We start from the raw sequence: 19020 nt of genomic DNA on the forward strand, positions 1-19020 counted from the left end.
TCTTTCGCAACTGATTAGTTATTCAAACTCTCGATTCTCGTTTTTTTAATGAGTTCATCGATACTAAATCATTCAAATAGACTTCTTTTTTATTTTCCTCCAAATTTTATTTAATATATAAATATATATCTAAAAACACGAGAAAGAAAGAGCAGATGAACTATCCCATCTCTTATAATAAACTATATTTCTTATCAACGGAAGACTCACAAAAACTTTCAATCCTAATTTAAATTCTTCGAACCCGTAACTAAAATATGCACCAAAACAAATCGAAATTAATAAATGGAACAGATACAAAGATTATAACTCAACCCGGGAGATGGCAAAGAACGAGTGCATCTTTGATTCCAACTCAACCCGGGTATGATTAATAATAGCTATGAGAGTCAAAGTTGGGTGGAGGGGTTATTAATGTGTTGGATATTAATAAATATGTTGGAGGCTAAACCATTAATTACAAATTGGAGACATTAAATGTGAAACCATGTCTTTCCCAATTTCTCACCAATCACTTATTATTATTTGTTAAGCACATCAAAACCATAAAGAAATCATTGCAACATTATTAATTAATTTTCCTTTTCCTTTTACCAAATTCATTGGGAGATAAGTTAGGTTAGATTTTTTTTTTCCTTTTTTAAGAGTTTAGGTTGTTTTTTAAAAAAAAAATTTATTAGCACTCAAATAGAGCTAATTGTGAACATTAAGAATGTTTGAACTTTATGAAATTTTAGTTATTGACGTGAAATGTGCGGTAGATAAGTAACTTTTTTTAATAATTAAAAAATATAATAATTAAAAAATAACCCAACAACTAAACTTTTAAAAAATAGAAGGTTGAGTTGGGTTAGATTGTAAAATCTATTCAGGTTAGTCAGATCACCAACCCAATCAATTCAAAAGTTTGAGTTAGTCCTAGCGTGTGTATACAGTTAGAGGCTTGTTTGATAACGTTTTTTTTTTCTCTCGTTTCTCCTATTTTTAAAACCCTAAACTTATTTGATAACGTTCTCATTTCATTTAATTTTAAATTTTAAACCAAATTTTTAGAAATATTTATATGGGAGTGGAGGTGAAGTGGTTTTTCCCTGAAACCGAGGCATCAGAAGACCTGATTTTATGGAAAGTGAATTCCCACGACCTCTTTGTCGGCAGCCTTAAATTTCTTTATTATTTTTCTTCTTTTTAATTCTCCAAAAATCCTCCAAAATGTTTATTATACTTCCTTTTCATAATTCATTATAAAATAATACAAAAAAGATTTTTTAGTTTTAAAAATATTAATAAATTATTAGATAAAATAAAAATAATGCTTATTTTATTCGCAAGGAAAACCATGAACAGTGTACGAATGAAGCTGATGACACCTTCAACCTACTCTTGTAGCTTTTGCTTATAATAATATTATATTCTGAATGAGAATAAAATAATAATAATTATAGATACAGGTTTAGAACGTTAGGTGAGCGCAGGTCCAGAACAGGGTTTTATTGGAATAAACTCTGAAGATTAAAGATAAATTTGTTTATCCATACAAACAGGTTTAGAACAGGCAGCGTTTTCAGGAGGGAAACATAACTAAACCCATTGGATAAAAGAGGCAGCAGATTCAACCATATTAAATTCAAGTAAAAGCCATTTGGGAAAGAATCCCTCCTCTAACACTAAGCAGCGTACTACTAACCCATAGCATACTTCTGGGTCCAGCTTCTCGCAGTTGCCTCGTACTTGCTTCTGTCAGTCTTGTACATGTGCGCGATCTCTGGCACCAAAGGGTCATCAGGATTCGGGTCTGTTAGCAGCGAGCAGATCGAAAGTAACACCTGCAGGTACAAAACATAACACTGTATGCTTATAATATACGATGACCCATTATCAGGTCAACTCTAACCAACACGTGGTATACTAAAACGCGTATGCTAGTGAGAGGTTGTCCTCTTTGGGTTTCCATCAAAGTTTTTAAAATGCATTTGTTAGGGGGAGGTTTCCACCCTTATAAAGGCGTGACATACTAAAATGCATCTACTAGGAAGAGGTTATGCTTAAAATATACGATGACCAATTATCACATCAATTCTAACCAACATGTGGTATACTAAAATACGTATGCTGGGGAGAGGTTGTCCTCTTTGGGTTTCCATCAAAAATTTTTAAATGCATATGCTAAGGAGAAGTTATGCTTAAAATATACAATGACCAATTATCACATCAATTCTAACCAACACGTGGTATACTAAAATGCGTATGCTAGGGAGAGGTTGTCCTCTTTGGGTTTCCATCAAAGTTTTAAAAATGCATCTGCTGGGGAGAGGTTTCCACACCCTTATAAAGGGTGTTTCGTTTCGTTGTCCTCCCTAACCGATGTGGGATCTCGTAATATCAATGCATGAATCAAAATTGCAATACGTATTATTTCCCCCCAATACTAATAATTCTTGTCTATGCAAAGAGTGACAACCTTGGAAATGGTTAATGCAGGACTCCACTGTTCCTTAAGTATGTCAAGGCATATGCTGCCGTTGCTGTTGATATTGGGATGGAAGACCTTTGTTCTGAATGCAACCTGCATGAGTTGATGAACTCAACTTTAGCTATCAATTACATATTATGAGAAATTGAGTGAATTATTTTACTGGATAAAATGGAGTAATACAACTAGGCATTGACATTTATTGGTAAATACCCAAGTTCCTAAATCAGAAACATGTAGACTTGGTTTAACACAACTTACGAAAGTATGTGCTAGTGAGATCTGTAATCAATATGACCAAGAACACTATCAAACTATCAAGTAAATTGAGGTGGTTTTCTGATAAAATCACAAACTCGTACGAATTTGAGGAAGGAATAGTCCAGTAATTCAAAGGAAAAAGACATATAAAATTGAACCTTTGCTTCCAAATTCCAAGGGGTTAAACATAACAGTGTAGTCGGTGAGTTGATGGTTTTACATCTCGGTAATTTTAGCTCCAAACTGTCCTTTTTTTTTTTACAAGAAAACTCTTCATTTAAAAAGATTGATTACAAGGGAATTAGGAAGACAACGTACCAACCAAATCCAAAGCCAAAACGTTGGTTATAATTACAAGATAATTTGAACAAGTGGCTCAGAATCTAATAAGATCTCAATGTCTTCAAATGTATACTACTGTCTGGAATATCAATCTCAATCCCATCAATTGAATCGCTTTTTCGAGAAATACGAGACATCTAAGTCATACAAGTAAAGAGATATATTCATTGATAAGAAAAATAAAAAATAGAAACAGTGATTGGATTGATGATAAAATAGAAGCAATTGAACTGAACGTTCCAAGTGCATCCAGCAGGAAGCGAACCTACGAATTTTCCCCTTTATTAGGTCAGTATAGGTTGGGCGCTTTAACCATTCAGCCAGGTTTGAGGACCCGTTGGTCAAAGGAAAGGGTAGGTCCTGATGCCGGGACGGAGCCGTATGAGGCTCAAGATGCAAGGACTCCTTTCCAACTGAATAGCTATAAACTCAGCCATACAACCCCTAAAACAACTTGAGCTTTTTATTTTGAAATAGCTAAACTCTACATTGGCTGCACATGGAACTCCATGGGCGTTCTGGAAACCACCCAAATGACGCCAAACAGCCAAAACAGTTCACTCCGAAATAAAGAGCAAAAGGTGCAGAGGATCAACAGGTGGTCTTGCATTGCCACGCTTTGCCTCCAAAGGATGCAACAATGAAAGGGGAGATAAGAGTTAACTTCTCTGGTTCGTGTTTGTTGTATTAAAGGTTCCAATCAACTTAGTGAACAGATTTTCCAGCACCTCTTTAGAAATGAGATAGGAATGCAGGAATTTACAGGAAAATAACCCTGAACTTTCCAGCTTCCCTCACTCTATCGTCTTGAAAGTTTGGTCAGACATTGGATAGCCTATTTTTCCAACTTTAACTCTCAGAAATAATATTGTAGGAAAGATTCCAATGGCCACAGGGTAGTCCCAGAGTTGAACATCTCTCCACCACCATTGGAAAGGAAATTTATTTATCCGCCAAGCCAAGTCCTTTCATATAGCTACGGAGAAACAGGGACTTTTCATACTTTTTAAGAACTTAGGGCAATTAACCACCGCAAATGATCATTAACAAATTCTCTTGCAATCAGTTGATGCCAAAGAGTATGCATTTCAAAGAGATCTCCAATGGAGACGCTCTTTTTTCCTTTTTCTTCATTTAAAGTACATGGTGAAACTATCTTACGTAAGATGATTTTTTCAAAATGGCGCAGTAAGAAATTTCTCTGAAACACCTAAAGAGTTGGCAATTTGTGTCTAAAAGATCAAGTAAAAGACGTTCGAATATATTGAAGCATATAGATAAGTATGAGGGAGTTCAAAGTTGAAGACGAGATTTGCGTAGAGACAGAAGAGGAAAAGAATGGGGAGTTTTTTAGCATTAATGGAAAGCTCGGATTTTTATTCCAAAGTGAAGATTTGGAAAAAGAAAACTTGGCAATTCCTCCCGCAAAAGAGGCTGCTGGTTTTGAGGATAATGCAAAGAAAAGCTTGGGGAGAGCATGGGTTTTTCTCCACTTCTGAATTTGGTCGAGTTAGGTTTCAGTAGCAGTCGAAAAAATTCTTCGTGGGTTCGTTTTTCAGATTATTTGAAGAAACCCGAGGCCATTTTATCACCAATTACACTGATTCTTCGTGTGTTGATCTTCTAGATTACTTGAAGAAACTAGAGGTTATTTCATCACCAATTCCAAGTGATAAGAAGAACAAAGCCAAGGGGAGACAAGACGATAAAGGATGCACTAGACGGGTCAAGATGGTGTCTAGGAGGATCAAGATGGTTGTCTCAAGCTGGCTAGGTACTCACGGATATAAAAATAAACAACGCTAAAGGATGGAGATATTTAGAATTTTTAGTTTCTTAGAGGGATACTCCTAACTTTTATATAAATGTTTTGGGTCTCAAAGAGGATCTTAATTCTTTTTAGTAGGCTTTTTTAAGAGTCTATTTTAGCAAGTTTTGTAACTTCTTTTAGTGGCATTTTATGTCAAGTTTTTGGGTTTTCTTGTAATTTTCAGTTGGGTAGAACATGTTTGTACCCTTCCTAAAGAGTTTTGTAACTTGTAACTTTTCACTATAATAGTTAAATGTTTGTTTCCTTGTAAAAAAACTGAGGTATACAGAAGTGTAGAAAAAGATGCCAGGTAAATGGAGCATATCAATTCTAAGTACCTTGGGTGGTTTAAATGGATAATCTGGAGGGAAATGAATGTTGACAAGAAACACTCCTCCTGCATATGGACTGTCAGGAGGACCCATTATTGTTGCTTGCCAATGGAACATGTCTTCAGCTACTGGGCCTAAAATTTTTCATTGAACAGAATTAAAATCACGTGAACGTAATAGTGCTATAACCATTAGTTATGTCAACTGAGGTACAATAGAAAAATAATCGAACGGGGACACTTGTTCCCAACGTAAATTCATCAAGGAAAGATGATGAAGAAGCATAAATTTTACTGGCATTCCACATATGAAGAATATCATGGTGTAAAGAATTATTATCAGTAAGATTAAAGTTGGTTCTTATTCCCAGTAAGAAATTTTGGAGGCTGGCTAAAAGCTTGAGATCGAACTTTTAAACTCTCACAGGAAGAACTATCATTAAATTTAAATTTATGATTAAAAAAAAAAAGTTCGATGCAGAATCCTTGATGAGCAAATTTAACTACTGAGATATTTTGATTGCAGATACATCACGACTCTGGACTTATATGGTCAAAATCAAGGCTGAATAAACATTTGATAACATAAAGCTTTGATTATCATGGGCAGTTCCTTTCTATTTTCATTCGGAACATGCCAATGTCCTGAACTTTCATGCATGTTTCAAACCTTCTAGTTTAGTCTTTGTACTAAAAATTAGTTCAGTCTTTGCATTCATTTTTTTCTCTATTATTAAACAAAAGCATAACAAAGTCACAGACGTGTTTTGTTCATTCAATTTATGTGTTAGTGGATCAAGTGCTAGATTGCAAATAGATTTATTGTAAATGTAATCATTAATGAAAACTAAACTTAAGAGTTTAGAGACTAAATTGAAATAACTATATATACTAGGTGTGAAGATAGCTCATTCAGCTCAACAAATTTACTTGCTCTTAATATACTGTTTAACGTGAGACCATACTAGTTAGAGAGAGATTATGCATTATTGTAGAGTTATTTTGTCGATAAATATTCTTGAACTAATGTGATTATACTTGGCAATGAAATACAGAAAGATTCATCTCACTTATTTTTTCTTCTCTGTGTTCGGTGTTATTCTTGAATAGATGTTTAGGAATCGAAAGAGGTTAAATTTTATATACCTTTTAAGCATATACAGGGAAACTGGTAACAAGATCAACAACGGTGTGTATACAAATACGATGCCAAACTTATAAATTTATGCTGAGCACAGTCGCAAACATGCTCAAGGATCATATGCTAGTAATAATTGGCGTGTTACTATGATCTTGTAGCAGATACAGCCGTTTAACGACAACAACGTTTAGAAACAAAGATCAGACTCTCTCAAGTCTAACATGTCTAAAGCCGAAATACGTGAAATAACACGGTCAATCCTACGCTAAAAAAGCAACAATCAGAAGCAAGATCATAATCAACAAACAGAGCTCCTTCCAGTTTTCCACACAAAATAAATCAAACAAACAGATTTTAAGCTCTTACAATCCTCAACTCCAAATCAGGCAGGAAATAGTTCATGAAAATCATAAAGAAAAATGTTAGAAAGAAGAAGAAACCTGCACTGCAAGAGGTAGGAGGATCCTTCTGGAGATCCTTGAGCTCTTTCAAGATCCGCTTCGAAGCCATCACCAAAATCCAAAAGAGTGGAATCTCTGGAGATCGTTTGAAGTTGAGAATCACAAAGAAAGAAGAAAAACAAACAAAGGAATGAACATAGCAGAAAATAGAAGCAGCGAAGAGAAGAAAGGAATAGAAAGCTCGCCTTGAGATCCTCCTGCGTGTTTGTTGTTTTGCCTGAGAGAAGAGAGGATTTGCAATAATTTACAAAACCACTTTATATATTCCAAAAAATATATAAAAATAAAAATAATAAATAAATAAATAAACAGAGAAAAATAAAAGAGTGAGAGCACTCTACTGTACTCCGTAGACTCGTTTAGCTTATTGGTCTAATTCATGTGGACCCACCAATATTCATTATTTACCAATTTAGTCCCTAATTTTTGTGATTATTATTTTTTTAACCTAATTTTTTTATTAATCGAGGTTGGGTTTTGAGACGAGAATAAAATACAAACCTATCAAGCATTTTTTCTATAAATTATCTCGAGATGTCGGTCTCCTGTTTTCCCTGTCAGTGGGGAATCCACTCTCAGGTTGCCACACGACAGATTGAAGAATTCCCATTTGCCCAAAAAGATGGACAAACTTTCTCTGCGTTGAGCGCTTACTTGATCTAAATCCTCAAATAAGAAACTACATGTCATTCATCGGTACTAGCGAAATTCCCGCCAATGGTGCCCCTTTTAGTCAGTTTGTAGCTTGACCTTCAACATGGGTCATAGCATATAGTTACCACGAACAATATGTCTGAGGGACGGTTAGGTTCATCATGTTATTATTTTAGGTTTATATACAACTATGTTGATCTGAGTAAAAGGTATTTTACATGCCTGTGATTCCAAATTACGAATATAAATTACTTTTTTTTATTAATATCGGAAGCATATTAAAGTTAGTATTATTCATAATTTCCTTTCACTTTTCACTTTTCCTCCATTGGTTGACAAATAAAAACGAAATCATTTATTGTTTCCCTAATAAGTTAAAAAAAAAAAAAAAATCCATCATAATTATTAATTATGTTCTCTTTTCACTTTTTATTTTCAACCCCTCAATTATTTACCCTAAAATTCACTTTGAAATAATGATAAATTACAGCTGCCACCTGTATATTACACATGGCATCATAATTACAAATTTCCCCCAAAAAAGATCATAATTAAAAGATTTCCCTTATTTTTATTATGGTATTTTTTTTCCGTTAAAAGCTAATTTTTATTTTTATTTAATATTATGACAACGTTATCCGAAGATCTCCCTTTTATCTTATCGTGTTCCTCGAGCAAACAATGTTTGAAAAGAAAAAATACTTGCTCGAATGCAAGAATTCTATTTCAGATAGTTCCGGGATTGACATTGAAGAAAGAAAATAACGATAAAAATATTGTATACAACCATTCTTTTGACTTTTTAGCTTCGAGTCAACATCTCTATCTCATATTCTCTCGTTTTTTAAAAAGTCAACTTCGGTTTTGTTGCAAAACTAGAATCTAGAGAAGAGATTCAAATCTAAATAGGAAAAAGCTTACAAATACTTAATGAAAGGTAAGCATTACATGAACAAATTAGCTCCAACTCACTGAGAGGTTGAATTCTCTGTCACGACAGCTTGTGGCGGCGGTGGAGGCGGCGGCGGCATTGAACTTTCAGATCGAGTGGTGGAAGAACGTCGATTCTCTGCTTCCATTGGTCGAACGCTTTCGATCATCGTCACGATTTCTGACATTTTCGGTCTCTGATCTGGTATCCTGGTCACACATGATAAGGCTATTTGTAACATTTCAACCATTTCTTCCTCTATGTTGGGATACCTCATCAGCTCTACATCAAATACCTCAGCTGTCCACTCCTCACGGACAACTGAATGAACCCATCTAACCAAGTGTACGATTTCTTCGCCGCCTGTGGCGTGTATTGGGGACTTTCCGGTTAGAAGCTCGAGAAGCACGACGCCGAAGCTGAAAACATCTGATGCCTGTGTGGCCTTGCGGGTGTCTGTCACTTCCGGGGCTCGGTAACCAGCAGCACGGGATATAGGTGGAGCGAGCGAGCTTGTTATGGTTGCTAGTCCAAGATCAGACACACATCCGTACTGTCGAGAGTTCAGAAAGATGTTCGAGGATTTTACATTTCCATGGACGAGCTTCCCTCCGTTTTCGGCATGGACACGAGCGATTCCTCGTGCTGCACCTACTGCAATTCTCAGTCTACTGTCCCAATCTAATGGGGTCTTTTCCTCTCCACGTTTACCTGGAGAAAAAGGAACAGACAAACAAGGATACTAAGAACATGTTGAGAACTGCAGAGATGGATTTCCCTTGATGTGGGAGAGTAGACCCTCTATTTTGTTGATAAATTGTGCTCATAGCAATTGATTATAGAACGTTATATTGCCGAGATTACAACCCCGACGTCATTATCGGCATTGTATCATTCTCGGTCAAGCAGCCGATCACGGATGTAACAACCCAAGCTCACCGCTAGCATATATATTGCCTTTTTGGGCTTTCCCCCAAGGTTTAAAAACGCGTCTACTAATGAGAAGTCTTCACACTCTTATAAGAAATGTAACGGGCTAAAGCGGACAATATCTATTAACGGTGGGTTTGGACAGTTACAAATGATATCAGAGTCAAACACCGGGTGGTGTGCCAACGAGGACCTTGGACCGCAAGGGGGTGGATTGTGAGATTCCATATTTGGTTGGAGACGGGAACGAAACATTCCTTATAAGGGTATGAAAATCTCTCCCTAATAGACGCTTAAAATCGTGAGACTGACGGTGATACGTAACGGGCTAAAGCGGACAATATTTACTAACAGTGGACTTGGGCTGTTACAGCAGAGTAAGGCTAAACAACCATGTGAACAGATACAGCACTAACACGGATTATTCATAACTAGCAAGATGAACGCTCGACTCAAAACGAACTTCATTCAGCTTAAAACTTCTTCTCTCCTAGACAGAAATCATCCCAAAAACACATAAAACTCTACTAATTCAACCAAAATACTGTAAGTTAGTCATAATCATCAGTAGAGAGCATAAACAATGAAACTACAATCATCAGCAGTTCATACGAGGCGCATAATCGAGATAGTAACATACCGTGCAACATAGCCGAGACGCTTCCCTGACTAAAGAAATCATAAACCATCAGCTTCTCATCTTTGGAATAATAGTAAGCCTTCAACTCAACCACATTCTCATGCCTGATACCGCCAACAATCTCCATTTGCTGCTCGAAATCGCGCTTCCCGGCGTTAACATCCTTCAACCTCTTAACAACAACAGTAGTAGCATCCTCCAGAATTGCTTTATAAGCAGTCCCAAAAGTTCCCTTCCCCAAAACCTCAGCAGAAGCCCTCAATAAATCCTCCAAATCAAAAGCATAATGGCAGCCCTCAAAGAAAACCAATCTATTATTTGCATCTTGAGTCCTCGATATCACCTTCTCCGGCGACATTCGACCTTTCTGCCGATCCCCGGAATACTCGTCGTCCTTACTCTTCCTTCTTGAGAAGCAAACAAGTATTAGAAAGCCAAAAGCCAGAAGCCCCAAAAGACCACCAGCAATTATGATTCCTAACAATGCTGCTTCTCTAAGCCCTTTGGAATTCTTCGGCTTATCATTCGACACGAGCAACGTCGGTGGCACGGGAGGATTGTTCGGTGAAGAACTTTCGAAGGATATGTTATTGCCTAGAAATGAAGAACTTGGAAATCTCTGTAAAGATTTAGGCAAACTCCCACTCAAATTGTTGTTGGATAAATTCAGAATCTGCAATTTGGGCATTTGGAGGTCAGGGATTTCCCCTGAGAGAGAGTTGTTTGCCAAATTCAAACCAGTAAGCTCTGTCATATTAGAAAGTGAAAAGGGTATGCTGCCATTGAAGCCATTGTTAGAGAGGTTCACAAAGGTGAGATTCTTCCAGACAGAGAAGTTTGAAGGCAATGGCCCAGAGAAGTTATTGAACTGAAGATAAAGATAAGACAAGTTACTAAGATTAGAGAAATCCGAAGGGAAATCCCCTGTTATACGATTGGATCTGAGACTCAAAATTTGCAGCCCCGTGAGCCGGCTGAGAGTGTTCGCCGGAATCGGGCCGTGGAAGCCAACTCCGGGCAATCGAACGGCTATAACACGAGATTCATCATCACTGCAAGTTATACCAGTCCAGTAATGGCAAACCGGAGAAGTCACATTCCAATTAAGAGAGCGAGAGTGAGGAAGCTTCTTGACAAAATCAAGCAGAGCTCGCTTATCTTGAACTGGGTCGCCATTACTTGGGGAAAAAACCAACCCCAGAACCAAAACGAAGCTGATAATCCACAGAGCTTCCATTAGAGGTCTGTAGAACACAGAACCAGACGTTTCTACGGTAATGAACCCAGATGAGAGGAAGAGAAAACGAAGAGAAAAACAGGTTAGATTGACAAATTTGAAATCAATATAAAAAGGGAGAAGGGAATAGAAATGGAAAACAACTCGCAGGGTTTGAATATTTGAAACAACATCTCACAAACCGAGCTTCTTTTTGTTCTTTACTCAGTCCCTTGTTTAAGCATTGGCTTTGCTGGAGTTTGAAGGAACCCCAGATTACAAGAAACGAGAAAAGGGGGAAATAAAATACAATTTCCCTAGAAAACAGAGCAAAAGCAGGAAAGCAAGGCGTATATTAGCTCAAGATCTAAACCAAACACCAAGAACAAAGATTCAAAAATCCATTGCAGGGCGAAAAAGCTTGTGGGTAAGAGAGAAAAAAAGTGCAATGATTTCTCTGTGACCTCAAATTGAAATGAATTCAAATACAGCAAAGGGTAGGATTAAAAAGCATCTAAAAAAGCAGGAACAGCAGCGAAGTTATGATTGTTCGTAAAAAGGCAGAGCAAAAGGGCTTTCAACAACTCACAGCAGCCATTAGAGCTCTGAAGAAGAAGAAGCTTGGGCTTGGTGTAGCTATGGCGCTCGTCTGTTACACGCAGAGGGAAAATGGGGATTGAGTAACTGAAGAGAGAGTGAGAGAAAACGGTAAACTAATAATGGAGGGGGAAAGAGCAAAAACCAGTGTGTGATGATTGTGAAGCATTTTCTGGATGGGGTAAATTCATTAAAGGCCAAAAAATGTGGGTCCGATTATTAATTACTACAAACATTTGGGGTCCTTTTTCCATTTTTAGCTATTTCAGGAACGTGTGTGTAAATAATATTCTTTTTTTTTTTCACTTTTTCTTCATCATCATTATTATTATTATTATTTAACCTAATTCATTCCATTATACCTTAACTTTTAATAAATTAATCTTAGAATTTTGTTTTTATATAAGCTTTTTAAATTTATTAATTTATTCAACACAATATTAAAAATTTATATAATTAGATTCTTTTTTTTTATTTGATTACTTAAAACGTAATCATTTTGTCTTGCAAGTTAATTAATTGTATCAATGATAAATATTTTGAAAAGTTAGAAAAATAATTTTAAAATAAATAAAAAGTTTTTTATTTTTTTAATTTTAGTAGGTTAAAAATAAACTTTTTTTGGTCGAAAAATAGGTGGGGTCCACCCATCACTTTTTCTTGGGAAAAAGTTGATCTTAGGAGCTACTATTTGCAAGTTCAAATCTCTCTTGTCTTTTTCTTTTTCTTTTTTAATTTTTTAATTTTTGTTCTTTTTTATTTTTCTACTTTATCCAAATGGAATAATGGACCATATCCATCCACGTTGCTCTACCTTATATTTTTTATTATAAAAAAATATATTTCCTATATATATGATTTAATCATGTTAATTATTGATATTAATAGAATTAATTATACTTTTTTTTATTATTATTGAAATTAATTGAATATTGTTTAATATTTTGCTAATTCTACGTGTTACTTCTTAGTTATTAATTATTAGTATCGTGTTTCAAAAATGACAATAAACTTTTAACAAAAAGTTAAAATTTTTGGAAATGATATATAACGTTGCAATGATCTAGATCCACTGCTAGCAAATATTATTTTATTTCGACTTTCCCTTTAGGGGATTAAGGCTTTAAAACGCATCTACTAGGGGAAGGTTTCTCCACCACCCTTTATGAATGGTGTTTTGTTATCCTCCCCAACCAATGTGTGACATCACAATCCACCCCCCTTCGAGGTCCAACATCATCGCTGGCACTCATTTCTTTCTCCAATTGATGTGGGACCCCCTCCAAATCCACCCCCTTTGAGCCCAACGTTCTTACTGGCACACCGCCTCGTAGGGGGACAGCGAGAAGGCTGGCACATTGTCTGGTAACTAGCTTTAATATCATTTGTAACGACCCAGATCCACCGCTAGCAAATATTATTCTTTTTGGACTTTCCCTTCCGACTTCCCCTCAAGACTTTAAAACGCGTCTACTAAGAGAAGGTTTCCACACCCTTATAAAGGATGTTTTGTTCCTCTCCTCAATAATGTGGGACATCACAAAGGTATAGATCGACGGTTTCCGTCAATATATTAACCGTAATAATTTTTTCAAATATTTTTTTATAAATCTCAAGATACTGGTGTTACTTTTTAAAATTGTATAGATATTTTTAACCACGTAAGTATATATATATATATATATTAAGTTTAAGAATATTAGTAAAAGAAATTAAAATTCAACGGTATTTTAAAAAATACTTTTAAAAATTTAAAGATGTTTTTAGGGCTGCTTCTTTTAAGGTGGAACCTCGGCCCAATAACCAGCCCTTTCAAAACTCTCTTTTTTCTCATTACCACTTACATTTAATTTAGGCTAAAATTCTTTTAAAAAATATTTTTTTGAGAATTTTTTTAAAAATTTTTACATTTAATGTTATAATTTCCACCCTCGACTAAATAGGGTGATTATAAAATAAAGAAATAGTCGATTTGAGCAAAGTTCAATGTATTTGATATCAATTATCGAGATTTAAAGGTCTTCTTTCCACCACATATATCAATTACCATACACGAAAAAAAACACTAAAAAATAAATATTCGAGAAATGCATACATGTTTTGTTTTTGTTTGGAGACAAAGGTTGAGATGTTTTTGGTAATTGTTGTTTGTCCAATGGAATTGCTTGGTTAGGTTCTAATGTTTGTCTTCCAACAAAACACAAACTCCATTCCTTGTCCCAATGCTGATGCTTTCAACACCCAACCACTTAAATCTATTTGTTTCGATTTTTAACTTTGCATCGTTTTCTAATCATTTCGAGTTTCTTCATCTTAGAATATTCCACCATATTCATGCATCTAATCAATTTCGATTCCGTTCATAATGATTCAATCTTTTTCGATGATGTTTTGATTGATTTGAGTTGGATTCGTTAACTTTTGTTTGATTTTTCATAAAATATGTATAAAAAATTAATAATTCGATCTCTCGAATAAACATGGAGTAAAGGGGAGGGACGAATTTGGCAATATATATTTTTAAAGGGACGCTAATGCAAATAAAGCATTTACAAATCTAGACTGTGTAGAACAAATATTTACCATACGTTCAAATGGAGGTGTGAAAATACAAATATACCCTTTTAACTAAAGGGTAAATGTGGGAAAAAAAACTGATAAAATAATAAGACTGTATAATTGTAAATATTTAATTATGAAAAATAGTTTTATAATAATTTTATTTTGACCATAAATATCCTAATGGGCTTTCTTCTAGGCCCAAAATGGATGGGAGACTTATCTTTTCACAGGCCCACCAGACATGCTTTCTGTGGATTTTGTTTAATTTTATTAATTAAAATTTATTTAATTGGTTCAAAATATCATTCAGAGTGTACACGGTTGGATTTTGTCGGGTTAGAGAAATCTTTTGGATTAACTTAAAATTTTGGGACAATTGGATTGGTGATCTAAGCAACTCGAATAAAGTTCTCAACTTAACCCTTTATTTTTTGAGTTGGGTTGGGTTGGGTTGTCGAGTCGTTCGTTTTTAATTATTTAAAAAAATCATATTTATCTTTAATATATATTAATATCAAACATTTATAAGTCACAATACATCATTCCCATCAGTTTCAAACGCTAAATATTCTTAACTTTTTTAAAAATAGGATAGGGTGGATTGGACTGTAACCTTATTATGGTTTACCATATATATCATATTTTATTAAAGATATTTATCTTTATTCCCACGGGTATCTTTCTATGTATTACTATTTTCATCTCATAGGATAAGATGGGTTGGACTGTAACCCTATTTTCGGGTTAGTTGGGTGGACGTGACTCTATTTTCGAGTTAGTTGGGTTGACCAAACAAAAAAATGTCAACTCGTACACCAAATGGAGCTTTGACTTTTTTAAAAAGTCAACCCAAACCAAATTGATTTTTTTTTTTTTAACTCAATCTAACTTTTATAATCGGAATTATTCTGGTTATCGAAAAAAAAAACTAATGAGCAAAAAGAATTTAGTTAATGAAATTAATTAAGAAACAGATTGTGATTAGACATCCATTAGGGAAAGTACAATTTTCATAATTATTATATTATTCCCTCTAAGTGCTCTCTTAAACCAATACTAAACCGATGCCTTAATCACTTTATTAAAATATTAATCTCTTTATCTCCAAAACAGATTTCAGCATCAAGAATTTAAGGGATGCTTCTTGTCGACTCTTTTAAAACATATATGATGCTAATCTTTTTCTTTTTCCTTTTTTTAATAAAAAAAATACAACGTTAATTTCTCGTGGATCAATAAAATTCCGACACACACTTCCTTCTTAAGAAAGCGTATATATACGTGTCGAGAATAAAAGTTTTAGACATATTCATATAGGTTTAGAGATGTCTACGAGAAAGGACGAAGATTGAGAAGCTTTTTATTTCCTTTCTTATTCATAATTTTATTTTTCCAATATAATTTATATATACAAATAAATCCAATAATAAATAATATAATATAATGTGTAATATAATTTATAAAAATTTAAATTTTAATATTATGTCATAATCTTCGACGCTAATATATATATATATATATATATAATGGGTCGGAAACGGGAAAAGGGATTGTAATCCCCGTCCCTAACACCATTTAGCTAAAGAATTTTTTTTTTCTTTGATCCCTTTCTTTTATTCTTGAATTTGTTCGGAATAGGCTCGAAGACTATATAGTAAAGTATTGTAAAATGTCCAACAACCTTTTATCGATGAGTTTAAAAGTATTTTCATAAAAAATATTCTTTATTATTCATATTTATCGTTTTTTTTAAATATATTATATTTTAAAGGAATCAAGCATAAGAATGATCATACTGAATGTTGTATGCATTGTATTTGCTCGTGTTTAGTCATATCAACGAAGTCATTCATTCTCTAATTATCGTAAAGTATTCGAAGCTTATTGTGGAAGAAATTCCAGTCTTATATTTTACCATTATGTTACAGGGGATATTTTAGTCTATTCATATCATCTAATTATGGTGAAGTCAGTTAATTAATTATTATTATTAAGGTTCCATTTTTTAAAAGAAAAAATTCAATTAGTATTATTATGTATCCAAGCGGCCTATTAAGATAGTACAGTAGTAAAAGAGACTAATATGATAGGTCTCGTCATTGCGTTCGCATATTTTGCATTTAACTCCAATAGTAGAGTCACTTACAGAGTATTTCTTAAAATACTCAAGCTACGTGCTCCCTTTATTTTAGGTTAAGACAAAACATTCCTGTACAGCTGACGATGACATCACAACTCAAGATGTGCATAGATTGGTCGCATTTAATTTAAATGTTTATTTATTTTATTTAGTTTTTTTATTATGTTGTTTTAAAAGCGTTTTCAAAACACGTAAGTCCATGACTGTGTTTTAAGCTAAATGTTATGTTTATGAAAGTTTAAATAAAGTATTTTTGCATTCAATATTTATGATATATATATAGTAGCGACCCTAAGTTAAGTAGAAAATTTTGAGTCGTTAAAAAAATTAATATATATATATAAACCCAAATTCTTGCAAATAAAATCTATTTAAAAAAAATAATAATAATCCATCAAACACTTTGGGAACAACCATGTCATTTCACCGGACAGCCCATTAATATAATGATGGATGTGAAATCCCAATTCTACCCTCAAGATCTTGAAACAAAAAAAAAAAAAATCATAGCATATTTTCTCACGTTCATAAATTCAATATTAATATTAAGAAATTTTAATTTATTTTAAAATTTTGAAATAGTAATTATTAATTTAAATATTTTTACCATTTTTATGAATTTTCAGAATATTATTTACTCAAATCGACATTTTTTCAATATTTTTATCGATATTTACATAAATTTGAAATCTCGACATGTTCTTCAATATTTTTATCGATATTCACATAAATTTGAAATCTCGACATTTTTACGGACAATCCCGACCGTCCTTTAGCTGGACTGTCTTTGTTTTTCTTCTTTTCAAAGCTTGAACACACAGCCAAGTCTTCTTCTTCTTCACTAATTAGGTCTCACTTGAAATAGGGAGATCTCTGTGCTCCCATGGCCTTTACTCCATGTGATATGTCCTCCCATTAGGGGATAGGTAGGCCTCTCAAAATAGTTTCGGTTCTACAAATGACCTTATTCAAACTAATATCGCAACTTCAGGACACGGTACTTTTAAAGAATAGTCGAGTATGCCAAAATTCAATGAATAAATATAAGATATATTAATCGATCGTGATTTAAATATAATCGACTCTCCAAAAATTTAATTGTGTTTTTTAAAAAATTAAAATTTTAAATGTGTTTAGTTTAGTTTCTATGTGTATAATTTAGGGTATTTATACGACCTGATAACCTGGATTAACCAAGTTTGGGTTAAGTTTTATTATATATTTTTTTTCATTTAACATTTGTAACTCATGTACGGTAACTTGTAAATATTTGATATTTAAATTTTATGAAATTTTAATTACTGATGAAATGTGTGTCGTGAATAAGTATGATTTTTTTAATATAATTAAAAAAAGAAAAACTCAATGGATCGAGTTGTGAACTCTATTCGAAATGCTCGGCTCATCAACCCGAGCAACCTGAAATTTCGGGTTGGACCAAAGATTTTTTTTAAACTTAACCTAACCCGAGTCGTGTAAACCCTAATTCTTCTTAATTTTAATAAATAAATAAATAATAATTTATAAATATTTTTAAAAAAATGTAGGGTGATGAAATCAAAGAAATATGATTTATGTTAATTTAGGGGAACATAAGAATCAGACAAGATGTGACGATCAAATTTGATGTTCAGTGGCAATGTAATCCTTGACAGTATGAATTGGGGAATGATTCATAGCCACATACCCTAATTGGGTACCCTCACTTAATCCTTCCATTATTTAGCTAAACTCCAAACAAATCTACGTGCTTATGTCCCTTAATTAACTAATTAATGCTAATCTTTCTTCACCTAATTCTTGCATTATTTAGCTAAACTCCAAACAAAACTATATGCTTATGTCCCTAATTAACTCATTAATGTTCGTCTTTCTTCCATAATCTCTCCCTACCGGATAGTAGATATGGTTTTCACACCCTTATAGGCAATGTTTCGTTCTCTTCTCCCATCAATGTGCGATCTCACAATCCACCCCTATTGGGTCCAGTTCCGCACCCTTATAAGTAATGTTTCGTTCTCTTCTCCAGCCGATGTGGGATCTCACAATCCACCCCTATTGGGGTCAATGCCACACCCTTATGAGCAATGTTTTGTTCTCTTCTCTCACTGATGTGGGATCTCACAATCCACCCCTATTGGGGCCAGTTTCACACCCTTATAAGCAATGTTTCGTTCTCTTCTCCCACCGATGTGGGATCTCACAATTCACTCCTATTGGGGCAAGTTCCACACCCTTATAAGCAATGCTTCGTTCTCTTCTCCCACCGAAGTGGAATCTCACAATCACCCCTATTGGACCCAACATCCTTGCTTACACACCACCCGATGTTTTAGAACTTTGAGACAAAACCCAGAAGGGAAGTCTAAAGAGGACAATATTTGCTAACTAAGAGATGCTTATACACCGACCGTGCTCTAATACTATTTTTAAAACTCTGAGACAAAACTCAGAAGGAAAAGCCTAAATAGAACAATATCTGCTAACTAAGAGATGCTTACACACCGGTGTCGGGCTCTAGTACCATTTTT

The 19020-nt window shown here is 34.2% G+C and overlaps 2 protein-coding genes across 4 annotated transcripts; both read right to left on the bottom strand.

The window, feature by feature from the left end:
- Positions 1-1468: 1468 nt before the first annotated feature.
- Positions 1469-7080, bottom strand: LOC111435797 (ubiquitin-conjugating enzyme E2-17 kDa-like). Its single transcript, XM_023073352.1, has 5 exons — positions 7005-7080; positions 6799-6894; positions 5225-5352; positions 2462-2566; positions 1469-1826 (listed from the first exon to the last, which is right to left on the bottom strand). The coding sequence occupies exons 2-5, from the start codon at positions 6866-6868 to the stop codon at positions 1683-1685; spliced, it is 447 nt and encodes a 148-aa protein (XP_022929120.1). The 5' UTR covers positions 6869-6894; positions 7005-7080; the 3' UTR covers positions 1469-1682.
- Positions 7081-8232: 1152 nt separating this feature from the next.
- LOC111435749 (probable inactive receptor kinase At4g23740) lies at positions 8233-11919 on the bottom strand. Of its 3 annotated transcripts, none has more exons than XM_023073260.1 (3): positions 11780-11919; positions 9975-11243; positions 8233-9115 (listed from the first exon to the last, which is right to left on the bottom strand). In XM_023073260.1, exons 2-3 carry the CDS (start codon positions 11209-11211, stop codon positions 8442-8444), a joined length of 1911 nt encoding a protein of 636 aa, XP_022929028.1. In that variant the 5' UTR covers positions 11212-11243; positions 11780-11919; the 3' UTR covers positions 8233-8441. The 3 variants fall into 3 exon arrangements, with proteins under 3 accessions (XP_022929028.1, XP_022929030.1, XP_022929029.1); XM_023073262.1 differs by having other exon boundaries at positions 9975-11247; positions 11760-11919; XM_023073261.1 differs by lacking the exon at positions 11780-11919 and having other exon boundaries at positions 9975-11507.
- Positions 11920-19020: the final 7101 nt, after the last annotated feature.

This window comes from Cucurbita moschata, unplaced genomic scaffold, assembly GCF_002738365.1.
Source record: "Cucurbita moschata cultivar Rifu unplaced genomic scaffold, Cmos_1.0 Cmo_Scf00050, whole genome shotgun sequence".
Classification (NCBI taxonomy): domain Eukaryota; kingdom Viridiplantae; phylum Streptophyta; class Magnoliopsida; order Cucurbitales; family Cucurbitaceae; genus Cucurbita; species Cucurbita moschata.